The sequence below is a fragment of the Festucalex cinctus genome, chromosome 7, assembly GCF_051991245.1.
Source record: "Festucalex cinctus isolate MCC-2025b chromosome 7, RoL_Fcin_1.0, whole genome shotgun sequence".
Classification (NCBI taxonomy): Eukaryota; Metazoa; Chordata; class Actinopteri; order Syngnathiformes; family Syngnathidae; genus Festucalex; species Festucalex cinctus.
In genome coordinates this window covers 30,557,138-30,573,915 of record NC_135417.1, presented here as the reverse complement: position 1 = coordinate 30,573,915, position 16,778 = coordinate 30,557,138, and the positions used below count along the sequence as shown (strand labels likewise).

General features: G+C 42.8%; 1 protein-coding gene across 6 annotated transcripts in view; it reads right to left on the bottom strand.

Moving 5' to 3' along the window:
* ano10a (anoctamin 10a) overlaps positions 1 to 16,778 on the bottom strand; it is a 306,259-nt gene that overhangs the window by 90,577 nt on the left and 198,904 nt on the right. For all 6 annotated transcript variants that reach the window (XM_077526020.1, XM_077526019.1, XM_077526021.1 and 3 more), the window contains one exon: positions 9,132 to 9,316. In XM_077526020.1, the coding sequence (XP_077382146.1) occupies positions 9,132 to 9,316 (185 nt within the window). The remainder of the gene's footprint in view (positions 1 to 9,131; positions 9,317 to 16,778) is intronic.

Below are 16,778 nucleotides of genomic sequence, written 5' to 3'. Positions count from 1 at the left end.
AGTTTTTTGTACCTCGAGGGCTGTTATATACCTCTACAAATTTTGGTAACTCTAGGTGAAACGTACAGCCGGGTATGCTTTGTTAAAGAGGAGTTTTTTTTTAGCTCAAAATGTGATGCCCGGCCCCTGGGGGACTTCCTGTTGGGTTTAGCACAGGGCACCAAGAGACTTTTTTGTACATCTTGGGCTGTTACATATGTCTACAAATTTTCGTAGCTCTAGCTGCTTCGTACAACTAGCAATGCTTCTTTAAGGATATTTTTTTTCCTTTGCAAACAGTGCATGCCATGACAACAGCGAAATACAAAGCTTTCAATAACTTTTCATCTTCAACATCTTAAGATGAATCATACCAAGTTTGAAGATGATCGGATAAACACTGTAGGAGGAGTTCGTTAAAATAAGGCCCCAATGAAATGGCCAAAAAAATGGCAACACGTTCCAAAATAAATCAAAATGAAGGACTTCCTGTTAGGTTTAGCATATGGTTCAAAAAGAGTTTTTTGTAGGTCATAGTCTGTTACATATGTGTACCAATTTTCGTAGCTCTAGATTAAACGTACAACCGGCAATGCCTCGTGAAGTAAGAATTTTTAAACTCTAAATTTGATGCGCCGCCGCCGTCATATAGTATATCAAAAACTTTTCATTTTTCACAATGATGTTGTCCCAGGTGTTGAGATGGTACATCCCAAGTTTGAAGTCAATCGGGTTAACCGTGTAGGAGAAGCGGGCAAAAGTATGACCCCTGTAAATGTGCAAAAATTGGCAAAAATTGGACATTTAAATACTCATACCTCACTTTCTGTCTATTTTAGGGTACACACTTCAAAGAGGTTTTTGTTCATTGGGATGTGCTACAGGTGCCACACAATTTTCATTGCCGTAGGACAATCGTAGCGGGACTGGGATCCGTTTAACCTATGTAGGTGGCGCTATGGAGCCATTTTTCTGTTATCATGTATGGCGACTTTAAAATATCAAATTTTTCGCCAGGCCTGATGTGCGTGTAAAGTTTGGTGAGTTTTCGGTCACGTTTAGTGTCTCAAAAATGCGATTGTTTGCGGAGAAGAAAAAGAATAATAACTAGAGCTGCGAGCAGCTATAAAGGGCCCTCGCAACCCGGGCCACGTTGGGGTATTTGCACGTCGGGGTACTGGCATGTTGGGGTACTGTCAAATAGGAAACCATCTAAATTGTAAACGTTTTTGCCATGCTTTGTGTTTGTAAAGTTTCATGGAAAGGCCAAAAATGATGCACAATTAACAAAATAAAATCAAAATGGATTGGCACATGGCTATATAGAATACTTTTTGAATATATTCGGCATGCCTGCCAATATTCACACATCTAGCTGAATCATATAAACGGAAAGACTTCATAAAAATGTCTAAAGGGCGGTCTTGAGCCATTTATTACAATTGCACAACAAATATCTAAATAAAATATTCATGTTCCAGACAGGTCTGGTGTGTGTGCAAAGTTTTGTGAGTTTTCGCCCATATTTAGACTCTCAAAAACGCATTTTTCTTCACAAACAATGCATGGCTACAGCAAAGGCGTGTGACAAAATAAAAAAATTCAATAACTTTTCATCTTAAATATCTTAAGATGAAACACGCCAAAGAATGAAGACGATCTGATAAGTTCTGTTGAAAATATGGCCCCTATAAAAGGCCCCAAAAAATGGCTACAAATACCAAAGTAAATCAAAATGGCAGACTTCCTGTTTGATTCAGCATATGGCTTTAGAAACCTTTTTGTAAGTCTTAGGCTGATAGGTATCCCAATTTTTACAAATCAAGCTGAATCATAAAATACAAAACATTTGCAAAAGCTTCATAAAAATGTCTAGAGGGCGCTATTGAGCCATGTATTGCAAATTGAATAAGAAATCTCTAAAATATTCATGCTTATGACAAGCCTGATGTGTGTGTAAAGTTTCATGAGTTTTTGCACATGTTTAGACCAAAAAAAAAAGCATTATTTTACTTGGCAAACAATGCACCACCATGACAATGGCGTGCGACAAAATAAATAACTTTCGATAACTTTGCATCTTAAACATCTTACGATGAAGCACACCAAGTTTAAAGACAGTCGGATAAATTTTGTAGGAGGAGTCCGTTAAAATATGACCCCGAAAAAAGGCCACAAAAAATGGCTACAAATCCCAACGTAAATCAAAATGGCGGACTTCCTGTTTGGTTTAGCAGATGGTTCCAAGAGACTTTTTTGTACATTGTGAGCTCTTATGTATGCCTCTAAATTATCATAGCGCTAGGTGAAACGTACAACCGGGAATGCTTCGTTAAAGAGGAGTTTTTTAGCTCAAAATGTGATGCCCGGCCCCTACGGGACTTCCTGTTGGGTTTAGCACATGGCACCAAGAGACTTTTTTGTACATCGTGGGCTGTTACATGTGTCTCCAAATTTTCGTAGCTCTAGCTGCTTCGTACAACTGGGAATGCTTCATTAAGAAGGAATTTTTTCCTTTGCAAACTGTGCATGCTACGGCAACAGCGTGCGACGAAATAAAAAGCTTTCAATAACTTTTCATCTTCAACATCTTAAGATGAATCACACCAAGTTTGGAGATGATCGGATAAACTCTGTAGGAGGAGTTCGTTAAAATAAGACCCCTATGAAATGGCCCAAAAAATGGCAACACGTTCCAAAGTAAATCAAAATGGCGGACTTCCTGTTCGGTTTAGCATATGGTTCAAAAAGAGTTTTTTGTACCTTGAGGGCTGTTACATATGTCTTAAAATTTTGGTAACTCTAGGTGAAATGTACAGCCGGGAATGCTTCATTAAGTAAGAATTTTGAAACACAAAATTTGATGCCTCGCCTCTGGCGGACTTCCTGTTAGGTTTAGCATATGGCACCAACAGGCTTTTTTGTAGATCATAGTCTGTTACATATGTGTACCAATTTTCGTAGCTCTAGATTAAACATACCACCGGCAATGCTTCGTTAAGTAAGAATTTTGAAACTGTAAATTTGATGCCCCGCCACCGTCATATAGTATGTCAAAAACTTTAGATTTTTTTACCATGATGTTGTCCCAGGTGTTGAGATGGTACAGCCCAAGTTTGAAGTCAATCGGGTTAACCGTGTAGGAGAAGCGGGCAAAAGTATGACCCCTGTAAATGTGCAAAAATTGGCAAAAATTGGACATTTAAATACTCATACCTCACTTTCTGTCTATTTTAGGGTACACACTTCAAAGAGGTTTTTGTTCATTGGGATGTGCTACAGGTGCCACACAATTTTCATAGCCGTCGGACAATCGTAGCGGGACAGGGATCCGTTTAACCTATGTAGGGGGCGCTAAGGAGCCATTTTTCTGTTATCATGTATGGTGACTTTAAAATATCAAATTTTTCGCCAGGCCTGATGTGCGTGTAAAGTTTGGTGAGTTTTCGTTCACGTTTAGTGTCTCAAAAATGCGATTGTTTGCGGAGAAGAAAAAGAATAATAATAAGAAGAATTCCTACAAAAACAATAGGGCCTCGCAGCGGCACCGCCGCCGGTGCCGCCGCTGCTCGGGCCCTAATAAGAAGAATTCCTACAAAAACAATAGGGCCCCGCAGCGGCACCGCCGCCGCCGCTGCTCGGGCCCTAATAATAACTAGAGCTGCGAGCAGCTATAAAGGGCCCTCGCAACCCGGGCCACGTTGGGGTACTTGCACGTCGGGGTACTGGCACAGGGTACTGTCAAATAGGACAAGGACCATCTAAAATGTTTTTGACAAGCCTTGTGTGTGCAAAGTTTAATCAAAACGCAAAATATGGTGCGCAATTCCCAAAATAAATTCAAAATGGCGGACTTCCTTTTAGGTTTAGCATACGGCTACAGAATACTTTTTGTAGGTCTTAAGCTAATAGGTATGCCTCCCAGTTTTCACAAATCTAGGTCAAGTCATCTTTAGTTGTGTATCGCTTGAATCATACAATTGGAAATGCTCCATAAAAATGCATAGAGGGCGCTATTGAGCACAACGTTGGGTTACTTGCACGTCAGGGTACTGGCACGTTGGGGTACTGTTACATGGAACAAGGACCATTTAAAATGTTAGTTTTTTCCATGCCTTGTCTGTGCAAAGTTTAATGAAAAAGGCCAAAAATGATGTATAATTCCCAAAATAAAATCAAAATAGCGGACTTCCTCTTTGGTTTGGCAAATGGCTACATAATACTTTTTTGTAGGTCTAGTATAATCATACAATCGGAAATGCTTCCCAAAAAATGTCTAGAGGGCGCTATTTATTGCAAATTGCACAATAAATCTCTGAAAATTCATGTTCATGACAAGTCTGATGTGTTTGCAAAGTTTCATGAGTTTTCATGTGTATAAAAAAAAAAAAGCAGCACTTGACAAACAATGCATTGCTATGGCAACAGCGTGTTACAAAATAAAAAACTTTCTATTACTTTGCATCTTAAACATCTTAAGATGAAACACACCAAGTTTGAAGACAGTCGGATAAATTTTGTAGGAGGGGTTCGTTAAAATATGACCCCTGAAAAAGGCCACAAAAAATGGCAACAAATCCCATCATAAATCAAAATGGCAGACTTCCTGTTTGGTTTAGCACATGGTTCCAAGAGACTTTTTTGTACATCATGGGCTCTTATGTATGCCTGCAAATTATCATAGCGCTAGGTGAAACGTACAACCGGGAATGCTTTGTTAAAGAGGAGTTTTTTAGCTCAAAATGTGATGCCCGGCCCCTACGGGACTTCCTGTTGGGTTTAGCACATGGCACCAAGAGACTTTTTTGTACATCCTGGGCTGTTACATATGTCTACAATTTTTCGTCGCTCTAGCTGCTTCGTACAACTGGGAATGCTTCATTAAGAAGGATTTTTTTCCTTTGCAAAAAGTGCATGCCACGACAACAGCGTGTGACGAAATAAAAAACTTTCAATAACTTTTCATTTTCAACATCTTAAGATGAATCACACCAAGTTTGAAGATGATCGGATAAACTCTGTAGGAGGAGTTTGTTAAAATATGACCCCTATGAAATGGTCAAAAAAAATGGCAACACATTCCAAAGTAAATCAAAATGGCGGACGTCCTGTTAGGTTTAGCATATGGTTCAAAAAGAGTTTTTTGTACCTCGAGGGCTGTTATATACCTCTACAAATGTTGGTAACTCTATGTGAAACGTACAGCCGGGTATGCTTTGTTAAAGAGGAGTTTTTTTAGCTCAAAATGTGATGCCCGGCCCCTGGGGGACTTCCTGTTGGGTTTAGCACAGGGCACCAAGAGACTTTTTTGTACATCTTGGGCTGTTACATATGTCTACAAATTTTCGTAGCTCTAGCTGCTTCGTACAAATGGGAATGCTTCTTTAAGGATATTTTTTTTCCTTTAAAAACAGTGCATGCCATGACAACAGCGTGCGACGAAATACAAAGCTTTCGAATAACTTTTCATCTTCAACATCTTAAGATGAATCACACCAAGTTTGAAGATGATCGGATAAACACTGTAGGAGGAGTTCGTTAAAATAAGACCCCAATGAAATGGCCAAAAAAATGGCAACACGTTCTAAAATAAATCAAAATGGTGGACTTCCTGTTAGGTTTAGCATATGGTTCAAAAAGAGTTTTTTGTAGGTCATAGCCTGTTACATATGTGTACCAATTTTCGTAGCTCTAGATTAAACGTACAACCAGCAATGCTTCGTGAAGTAAGAATTTTTAAACTCTAAATTTGATGCGCCGCCGCCGTCATATAGTATATCAAAAACTGTTCATTTTTCACTATGATGTTGTCCCAGGTGTTGAGATGGTACATCCCAAGTTTGAAGTCAATCGGGTTAACCGTGTAGGAGAAGCGGGCAAAAGTATGACCCCTGTAAATGTGCAAAAATTGGCAAAAATTGGACATTTAAATTCTCATACCTCACTTTCTGTCTATTTTAGGGTACACACTTCAAAGAGGTTTTTGTTCATTGGGATGTGCTACAGGTGCCACACAATTTTCATAGCCGTCGGACAATCGTAGCGGGACAGGGATCCGTTTAACCTATGGAGCGGTAGCTGCTCGGGCCCTAATAATTTTTACAAAAACAATAGGGACCTCGCAGCAGTCGCTGCTTGGGCCCGAATAAATTACTAATAAATTGGATGTTCACGTTGTTAACTTTACCTGCAGTGATGATGACGCTTCTCTTGAGCTAGAGATGTTAAGCTTGAGCCTTCCTGGTCGAATCTGATTCGAGCAAATGAAGCGGAGGCGTGTCGAAGCAGTGGTCCGACAACTGCTTCAGACATGCCGAAAATCACGTGACCACTGCAAACGAGGCCTTGGACGTCACAAACGTGTCAGCGAGTTTACGCTGTTTCACGGGAAAGATGAACTCGGTGTTTGACAAACCTTCCTGGAGTAATTAAAGCCCCAATTACTTGATACATAAAAATAGTCAAGGTCATGATCATTCGGCTCAAATATTTTCTCCATTCAAGGATTATGGAAATACATATCCCATATAATAAAAAAAACTATCCCTGTTCACAAGCACCGCACTGACACATTATATTCTGTCGAGTAAATTTGACTCTATTTACAGTGCGACCAAATAGAAAATTTCAGAGTAATATTTGCACTTGGAAGAGCGTAAAATAAATAATAAAAATAATAATAATAATAGTCAAAATTCGAACTCACGACCTTCAGCTTGAGAGACAGCTGCTTTACATGATCGGCCACGGAGCTCCTGACGTCAGTGATGTGTATTAGTATATCGCTGGTCAGCCAGAATCTTCCTGCAAACGGCAGTCTCAAACCTGAAGCTGCAGATCGTGAGGTCGTTCCTCAACCCATGAGAGATAGACTTTTATCATTTCTTTGTTTTTTTCCATTTCTTTATTTTATTCTCTTCCAAGTGTAAATAAATAATAGCCTACTCTAAAAATACTGTTTTGAAAACCAAATTCAAAAACAATACACAAACTTGAAAGTTCAACTTTACTTGTGGAAATAACACTTTAAAAGGACACAATCACACAGTTAAAAAAAGAGAGACATCTACTGAAACTTAATTGAACTTATGAAATGCCGAGGCTCATACATGATCACAAGTAAGCTTTGTAAACATGATTCTAAAAATTCCATGTGCGCAGGTTTGACCAGCAGATGGAGCTCTTGCCTCGAAGCAGTGCTTCGTTTTAGCACAGCGTCCGCCATCTTCGTTCTTTGACGCATGCGCGGGTGGGGGAATCGGTGCCCGACTAGTTCCCCCTGTAATCCAGGCGTGACGTCATCCAAATTTGCATATTGAAATTCGTAGTCGCAAAATGCAATCCCCAGAAGAGATTCGTGCACAGCCGTGAACTTGTGTGGAATCAAGCTTCGTAGTCGTAGAAGTGAGAGTTGTGTTGAAAAGACATTACACTCACAGATTTTAGATTCGTTGTCACAAGAAAAAAAAATTAAAACCCAAAATATCTGGATTTGTAGTCATAAGAAAAAAATTAAAACCCACATTATTTAGATTCGTAGACACAATAAATTAATTCACACCCACGCAATTTTGATTTGTATTCACATGAAAACATTGAAAACACACGGATTGTTACTATTATGGATACGAATCGTTAATCACGCATAGGTCTTTTTGACAGTGATCTTACTTCATTGAACTTCTGTCATTAAGTTCAAGCCTGCATGTTCAGTGAGCATGTGTCCTCTTTTTGTTTTTCTTTTTTTGCTTGTTTTAGAGCTTAACGAGCCACTTAAAGTTAATTGTTTGATTGACACTAATACGCGATCAGCGAGCGTGGAGAGAGAGAGAGAGAGAGAGAGAGAGAGAGAGAGAGAGAGAGAGAGAGAGAGAGAGAGAGAGAGAGGGATGGTGACGTTCAACCGCTGGACATCGGGAGCTCTGGATGACACATGGCGAACACAGCTATACCAAAACTAGGAGGCAGTGCCGTGACAGTTACGCCACTATTTATCAATGCATCGTGAATGCATGATTTCCGAGGAACGCACTTCAACGAGACTGACTGACGATGAGACGGAGCCTGGTGTGTTTGATGGAGAACTTGCCCAGTTCGTTTCGGATACAGAAGACGAGGGATTTGTGATTGATCAAAAGCAACGTGAGTACATTGTTATTGCTCTCTGCCTTTTCAAAAACTAGCGCTAGAATGTGCTAGCGTATGTTTTAGCATACTGCTAATGGCATGCTACCATGTGTAGCGTCGCTGGATGCTTTGTGGCACTGGCGATTGAAAGGGTGTTTAAAATGCATGTTCTGTGTTAATTATTCTGCTAGTTAGTGGTCTAGTAGTTGTTGTATTGGTTTTGGTCGTGCTTTCTAGTTTGTTGCTACATGGTGATTTAATTTTGCCGTGACACCGTGATTGTACATGACATGGGGAAGAATGACTTGCCTGCATTCTGCGAGTTGAAAGTGGGTAAGCGAGAGCTTCTGCTTACAATAAGCAAAGTGCACATTAAGTTTGCGCATGCGAGAGGTAAAAAACAAGGCTACCAACTACCCTATCAATTTGAATGGCGGAGATTAGAGTGGTGACAATCTTTGCCTAACTGTACACTTTAAAGCTTGCAAGTGAACTTCCCTGATATCAGTAAACCACATGTTATGCATGTTAATAAAAAAAAAAACAGCAACTTTCCAGCCGTTGAAACGTTTCTATCCATCGGATCCAATTCATTTTCAATGACCGTTTGATAGTTTCACATACCCACAATGCACCACGCCGCTACCCATAATGCACCTTGAATTCGAGATGCGCACTTCGCTTATAATGAAAGTGGTCACTGGTCCTCACTTACTTAGTACCGTCTTTCTTTGTAAATATCTCATTTTCAATGTGGGCACATGCGGCTTATGTATGAACAAAATGCTTTTTCCTTTAGAAATGTAGTGGGTGCGGCTTATAATCAGGTGCACCTTATATTCCAGCAATTACGTTATATGCACAGCCAAACCCACGCACGCACACGCAACCCCCCCCCCCCCCCCCCCCCCACCCACACACGCACCCCTACACATACATACAGAATTCTTCACACCAAATCACAGCACTTAACCTAATGTCATAAATTTCAACTACAGAAAGACAAATTGAAAATGCTTCCTTACCTCAAGGATAACAGTGCACCAGATAAGATTGAATGCAGCGAAGAAAACATATTTGTCATAATTCTTCCAGTCAAACTGACAATAGAGCAGCCCCATTAGGGCCAGAGGCACAAGGGCCATTGTAAAGTACTCCAGGAAGCCAAAGTAGAGAGCCAGACCCTCCCCATAGTAGTATCTGATGTCATCTGAAAGTAAGACATGAATTAGATTAACCAAAAGGAATATTTAAAAAAAAAAAAAAAAAAAAAAGTCTGCACACACTTATAAAGAGTAGAATGTGCTTATTTCTCAAGAATATCACGGTTTTTATTATTGTTATTTTTATTTTTTTGCTAAAATCGAGGAGGGGAATTATATGTCATGGTTACAAGCAAAACTACTGAAATTTATCACATTCTACTGATGTTTTGAAAAAGGTGCTTCCATTCAATTGTGATGCGTAATGTGTAATGTTAGGAGTCACATAAAACTAGCTAAGCCTGGCACTCTCTACCCAGACCACTATGGCATACTGCCATGTTGGGAGAGTGGCATGGTTGGTTACTGGCGCAATAGAATTATTTATTTTTATTTTTTAAGGAACAATACAGTAAATCGGTCAGGTAAGATCCCCCATCCCCAGGTGTTTCCAGAGGTTTCCCCGAAATGGGAATTTGGCCTTTTCCTTTGGTTTGGATCATGGGATGTCGCTAGTCTTCGTCAACTGTGGGCCTATGAAGCCAAAATTAGCTCATTTAAACTTTCCTCTTGTATTTGATATAGGTTTAAGTCTTGTTTAGCTTTAGTTTGTGACAGACACAAAACCTTGAGAATTAACTCATCGTGCACAATATCTGCAACTGTGAAAATGCATTAAATTATTTGGCATAAGTATTGCTTGAAAATAATTTTTTCTATGTCCACACACACTCAATCATTCACACACATAAGTGTGGTCTATGGAGTTAAATTAGGGCCAAAAGTTTTGTACTTGAAAAAATGAAACTTGAAACTGAAAATTGTTGTGTTGATCTTGAATTTCACAAAATATAAAAAGGTATTCAAATAAAAATAAGCACGTGAAAAAATTTTTCGGATCAAAATTAATTTTGATTCACTTCGGCCCTGACTTTGAATAAATTATTTATTTTCAATTTTTTTCTTCCATATATATTTTGACATTTGAGGTCTTATTTTTTTCAGTTGCATGTTTTTTTTCTTTTCAGATTCAGATCTTATTTTTGGGGTTTCAACGCATTTTTTCAGTTTTAAAACTTTTTTTTTTCACTTTCAAATCTTTTTTTCACTTTCAGATCTTTTTTTTTTTTTTTTTCAGTTTCAAGTCTCTTTTTTTCAGTTTCAGACTTTTGACCCGAATGTTACGTGGGGGCGTGGTGTCAACTGAGCGGGGCGTGGAATCATGAGTGACAGCTGCACAAAAGCACTTTGGGAACACCCCCCAGTGACAGTGCCTTCAGGGAACGTAGGAATTAAAAGAATTCTTAACATATATACACCATATTCGTGTGTTTGGCCGCATGTGTATCGATATCAGTGACAAAATTCCACTTCAAAGTCCGTTTTAGACAGTACTGAGCACCAATTACGGTCTAGCAGCAATAGGTTGTGCCAGGTTTGCCGTACAACAGCGACGTTTAAGCGTCTAATATGTCCGATGTCGATGTCGGCATTGTGTGTATTCTCTCGCTGGCGTCCGGCCGGTTAGCGTCAGGACAATCAAATGCACGGGTGAGACATGCTAAATAAGTGTTGCAAAATCATAACAAACAGTAAGGGGCTGTTTTTGTGACAACATATTTTTTGGCGTGACGCATTATAAATGGGGGACTTTGTTAAAGCTGAGCTAACGTTAGCATGAAGTAGCGGCCACAAGCAAGCACTGCGTTTGTAAACAGCTGAGGTAAAGCTAGCCACCTTTTGATTTTACGCGGTCAACTCCACCGCACTTCATTTTTTTCTGTTCGCCCTTTTGTAGGATTTACGTTAGTGTGCTCGAAGAGACGCTTTCACGGAGAACGATGTCCGCTTTTCAAAATAAAGGATCGGTTTTCAAAAATAAAATTCAATTCAAACGCAGTTTATGACACGACGAGGAGAGGTAGGACTCAGACGCAGGATAAAGGTAGGCCACAAAGGCAACAGATTTATTGCCGGTCAGCAGCTGTCTCCTCTCACACTGAGAGGAGAAAGGGGGATCAAAAAGTGGAGAACTAAAAACGCTCCACTGGGGAGGAAAAAACAGGCAAAAGGTACAGGGGACAACAAAAGGCGCTCCGCTAGGGAGGAAACAAGGCTCAAGGCACAAGGGGTAACTAAGGGCGCTCCGCTGTGGAGGATAAGGCACAAAAATAAGGCAAAACAACAAGGCAACAGGAACAAGGACTCGAGGACTGTGGGACGCTTCCATGCACTAACTGTGACACTTCGGCACTGAGGGGAAAGTGCAGGTGGCTTTTATTGTCTTGGTTGATTGGTGGCAGGTGGACATGATCATGGGCGGGGACCGGTAATTAATGAACTGCAGGAAGGGCAAGTGACCTGGAGTGATAGGAGAGTTAGGATTTTCACAATAATACAGGAAACATGGATAGCAAAATAAAAGCATGGCCTGTCACGCAGGTGGCGGCGTGACAGTACCCCCCCCTCAATGGCCGGCTCCTGACGGCCATCCGACCCATAGAGTCCAAAAACAAGGGCGGGCGGAAGGGGGCACGGAGGTGGGAACACGGCCCACCCCTCCGTCCCAGACAAAAGGGCAGTCCAGGAGGGCGACCATGAAGCCAGACAAGGGGCCGTTCAGGATGTTCCCGATAGAAGAGTCCGCGGGCGGACTTGACGTGACTTGGCGAGGCGTAGCAGGCTTGGCAGGTGTGGCAGACATGGCGTGGCAGGCTTGGCTGACTTGACGAGACGTGGCAGGCTTGGCGTGGCAGGACAGGCTGGGCCGACCTGGCGTGGTGTGGTAGACTTTGGCGTGGACGGCTTTGGCGTGGTCGGCTTTGGCGTGGTCGGCTTTGGCGTGGTCGGCTTTGGCGTGGTCGGCTTTGGCTTGGTCGGCTTTGGCTTGGTCGGCTTTGGCTTGGTCGGCGTGATGCAGAGACTTGGCGTGACCTGATGCAGAGACTTGGCGTGACATGATGCAGAGACTTGGTGTGGCTCAGGGTCTTGGAGATGCGCCCGGCGAGACTCGGGGGCTTGAGGCGGTGACTGGCGAGGTTCAGGAGCGAGAGACTCAAGGGTGACCAGGTTGACTGCGGCTGAGGATGCACTGGTCGCTGATTGGTCCAAAACGTGATCCCTACAATCTTTTCCCCAATCCAGTATATTCCCGGAGTTCCAGTCAATTCGGGGGTTGTGTTGACGTAGCCAAGGATATCCCAGTACCAAAGTGGGAGACGAAGCTTGGATTACGTGGAAACGGAGATTCTCGACATGTTGTCCAATTTGTACTTCCAGGGGTTCGGTGATGTGGGTGATGTTGAAGAGCTCCTTGCCATTCAGGGCTTTGGCCTGGATGATCCGGGGAAGGGGTTCGGTGGTGGCTCGTACTTGCTCAACGAGGCCCCAGTCCATGAGGCTCTCGTCGGAACCGGAGTCGATGAGTGCTGGCATGTCAATGGTCATAGCATGGTGGCGTATCTGGGCTTGCGTGATTCGTTGTGTCTTAACAGGTCGGGGTGACGGGAAACTCACCGGTGAACCTCTTTTCACGGTGCAAGTTCCCACCAGATGACCAAGTTCACCACAGTAGAAGCAGCGGCCTTCTTGGCGGCGGCGCTGTCGCTCCTCTGTGGTTAACTGGGCCCGACCAAGCTGCATGGGTTCCTCCTCGACGTTCCGCACTTCCCTTGGCGCAGGTCGGGGAGGCAAGATGAGCTGTGGCATTTCAATTTCCATTGGCGATGACAAGGGGGTTGGTTCTACCCTTCTATGGTGCCCGCTGGACTTGGTCAACTCCCGTCGACGATGATCAGCCCGGATCGCTAGGGAGATCAGAGCATCCAAGTCGGTGGGAAGGTCCACGGGTATCAGGAGTTCTTGGATGGCGGGTGAGAGTCCTTTCAGAAAATGGTCCTGTAATGCTGTGGAATTCCAGCCACTGTTTGTGGCCAAGGTGCGAAAACGGATTGCGTAATCGTTGACGGGTTCTTTGCCTTGTTGGAGCCGGCTCAAAGCTCGTGCCTTCTCTCGGTCGTGGTTCTCGGGATCGAAGACTTGGCGCAAGGCGGCTTGAAAGTCCTGTACGCTCTGACAGACCGAGGAACCCCTGGCCCATTCCGCGGTTGCCCAGGTTTTGGCCCGTCCAGTCAGGTGAGAAACCATGAAGGCCACCCGGGACCGGGCTGTGGAAAATGCCTGTGGTGAGTGTTCAAAATGGATGTCACACTCCGTGAGAAAGGTCTGACATTGTCCAGGTTCACCGGAGTATCGTTCTGGGGAGGCCAGTCTCAATCCTACCCCGGTGAATGACGTGGCCGGGACAGAGAGTTCGGGGGGGGGGGGGGGGGGGGGGGGGGGTAGCTGTCCGGTGGGGGCTGGAGCCCGACGCCGCGATTGGCTCACCAGTTCGTGGACCTGGCTCGACAGCTCCTTCAGCTCCGAAATCACGGCTTGCTGAACCTTTTCCTGGTTGGCAAGCCGGACCTCAAGGCTCTGCAGCGCAGCCTCGACCTTTCCTGCTGGGTCCATGCTGGCCGAAGTGTACTGACACGACGAGGAGAGGTAGGACTCAGACGCAGGATAAAGGTAGGCCACAAAGGCAACAGATTTATTGCCGGTCAGCAGCTGTCTCCTCTCACACTGAGAGGAGAAAGGGGGATCAAAAAGTGGAGAACTAAAAACGCTCCACTGGGGAGGAAAAAACAGGCAAAAGGTACAGGGGACAACACAAGGCGCTCCGATAGGGAGGAAACAAGGCTCAAGGCACAAGGGGTAACTAAGGGCGCTCCGCTGTGGAGGATAAGGCACAAAAATAAGGCAAAACAACAAGGCAACAGGAACAAGGACTCGAGGACTGTGGGACGCTTCCATGCACTAACTGTGACACTTCGGCACTGAGGGGAAAGTGCAGGTGGCTTTTATTGTCTTGGTTGATTGGTGGCAGGTGGACATGATCATGGGCGGGGACCGGTAATTAATGAACTGCAGGAAGGGCAAGTGACCTGGAGTGATAGGAGAGTTAGGATTTTCACAATAATACAGGAAACATGGATAGCAAAATAAAAGCATGGCCTGTCACGCAGGTGGCGGCGTGACAGTTTAAAAGATGTTTGTTTTTATTATTATTATTATTATTATTATTATTATTATCAGTTTAAAATATGTTTCACTATAACATAGTACCAATTCACATTTCACTGGGAATGCACTCTTCTGGGTGATATTGAGCAATAACATTGATAAGTACAATATGAAGTTAATTTAAAATGAAGGAAAGGTTGAAATAGAGAAAAAAAAGAGGTGTGTGTCATTGAGCAGACATTTCACTATGAGCCAGTACTAATTTGGGGCCAATAGGTCACATGACCTTGAAGCTATTACACAAAAATACTAATATTTATAGAAAGGTGTGCGTCATATATCAGACATGCCACTATGATGCAGCAATGTTTTGGGGTGTCAATACGTCACATTGTCTGGTCCGCAGGGTGCCCGGGCTCTCCCTCAAGAGCTCGGCTATCAGGGAGGGACTCAGAGTTGAGCCGCTGCTCCTCCGCATCGAGAGGAGATGGTTGAGGTGTCTCAGCCATCTGTCTCCGATGCCAACTGGACGCCACCCTGGAGAGGTGTTCCGGGCACGTCCCAACGGCGGGAGGCCACAGGGATGACCCAGGACACACTGAAGACACTATATCTCTCAGCTGGCCTGGGAACACCTTGGGATCCCGCCTGAGAAGCTAGATGAAGTAGCTGGGGAGAGAGAAGTCTGGGCTTCACTGTTAAAGCTGGTGCGATAAGTGGTAGAATATGGATGGATGGATGGATGGATGGATGGATGGATGGATGGATGGATGGATGGATGGATAGGTTTTTGGGAAATGTTCACACTCACTATTAACTCGAGCAAACTGTTTTGAGTGCACTATGCAGATGAGTAGTAACAAATACTGCAAATAGCTTCCAGGTAGGGCTGGACGATTATGCAAAAAATTATACCTATGATTACTATGATAAAGATCGAAATCTCGATTATTAAAATGATTATTCAATAATTTTATTGCACTGATAAATGACACACCTCTTATTTTTTTCATTTTAGACCTCCACTTATTTTTAGGGCCCGAGCAGCGACCGCTGCGAGGTCCCTATTGTTTTTGTAAAAATTATTATTATTATTATTATTAGGGCCCGAGCAGCGACCGCTGCGAGGTCCCTATTGTTTTTGTAAAAATTATTATCATTATTATTATTATTATTATTATTATTAGGGCCTGAGCAGCGACCGCTGCGAGGTCCCTATTGTTTTTGTAAAAATTATTATTATTATTATTATTATTATTATTCTTTATTCTCCGCAAATGATCGCATTGAGGACCTAAACATTCACGAAAACTCACCGAAATTTGCACACTCTTCGGGCCCGGCGAAAAATTGAAAAAAAAGAAGTATGTCCATGTCCAAAAGTTGCTCCATCCGAGGCTTGAACCAGGGAACCATTCATCAGGTTGTCTTTGCTATTCACCTGGTGCAAGCGCTTAAGCCAGTGAGCCACCAGACCTGTGAGCAGCAGAGCGAATTGGCGTATTTGTAATTCAAAGTGTCACCTGACGCTGAAAGTCATCAGCGCTGATTTGGGACACATGCGTTTGATCATGTCAGTATAACGCAATTACTGGTATGATAGTCAGTTGATATACTTAATATCCGTTTATGTAATTGCCACGGACATATGTGCAATGTACAGTTGGCGGTGGGCTTTGAACCTGCGACCTCCTGCTTACTGTACATGCACTCTCCCAACTGCGCCACTGAGCAATATCAGAAAGCAAGATAAGATGGTCTGTTGTATGTATGGAAGTGGGCGTGGAAAATGGGACTTAGAAAAAATTCAGTGTCAGTCCCATTAAAACTGAATGGGGAAAAGTAGATTTTTAACATTAAATTATGCGAGTACTGTAATTAATATGAAGTCAAACGATAAATACCCCGAAAGGCGTGAATTTTGTCAGCAAGTTGAAATTTGAACGGTGTAAATCGGAAGTATAATGTAGGAGTAGTTTGATTGCAAAAAGTGTTGAGAATAAAATGCTATAATAAGTATAATAATAATAACGGTTAGAAACAATATAGCATCCCACAATAATAATAATAATAATAACAATAATTTTACAAAAACAATAGGGACCTCGCAGCAGTCGCTGCTCGGGCCCTAATAATAATTTTTACAAAAACAACAGGGACCTCGCAGCGGTCGCTACTCGGGCCCTAATAATAATAATAATAATAATAATAATAATAATAATAACTAGAGCTGCGAGCAGCTATAAAGGGCCCTCGCAACCCGGGCCACGTTGGGGTATTTGCACGTCGGGGTACTGGCATGTTGGGGTACTGTCAAATAGGAAACCATCTAAATTGTAAACGTTTTTGCCATGCTTTGTGTTTTTAAAGTTTCATGGAAAGGCCAAAAACGATGCACAATTAACA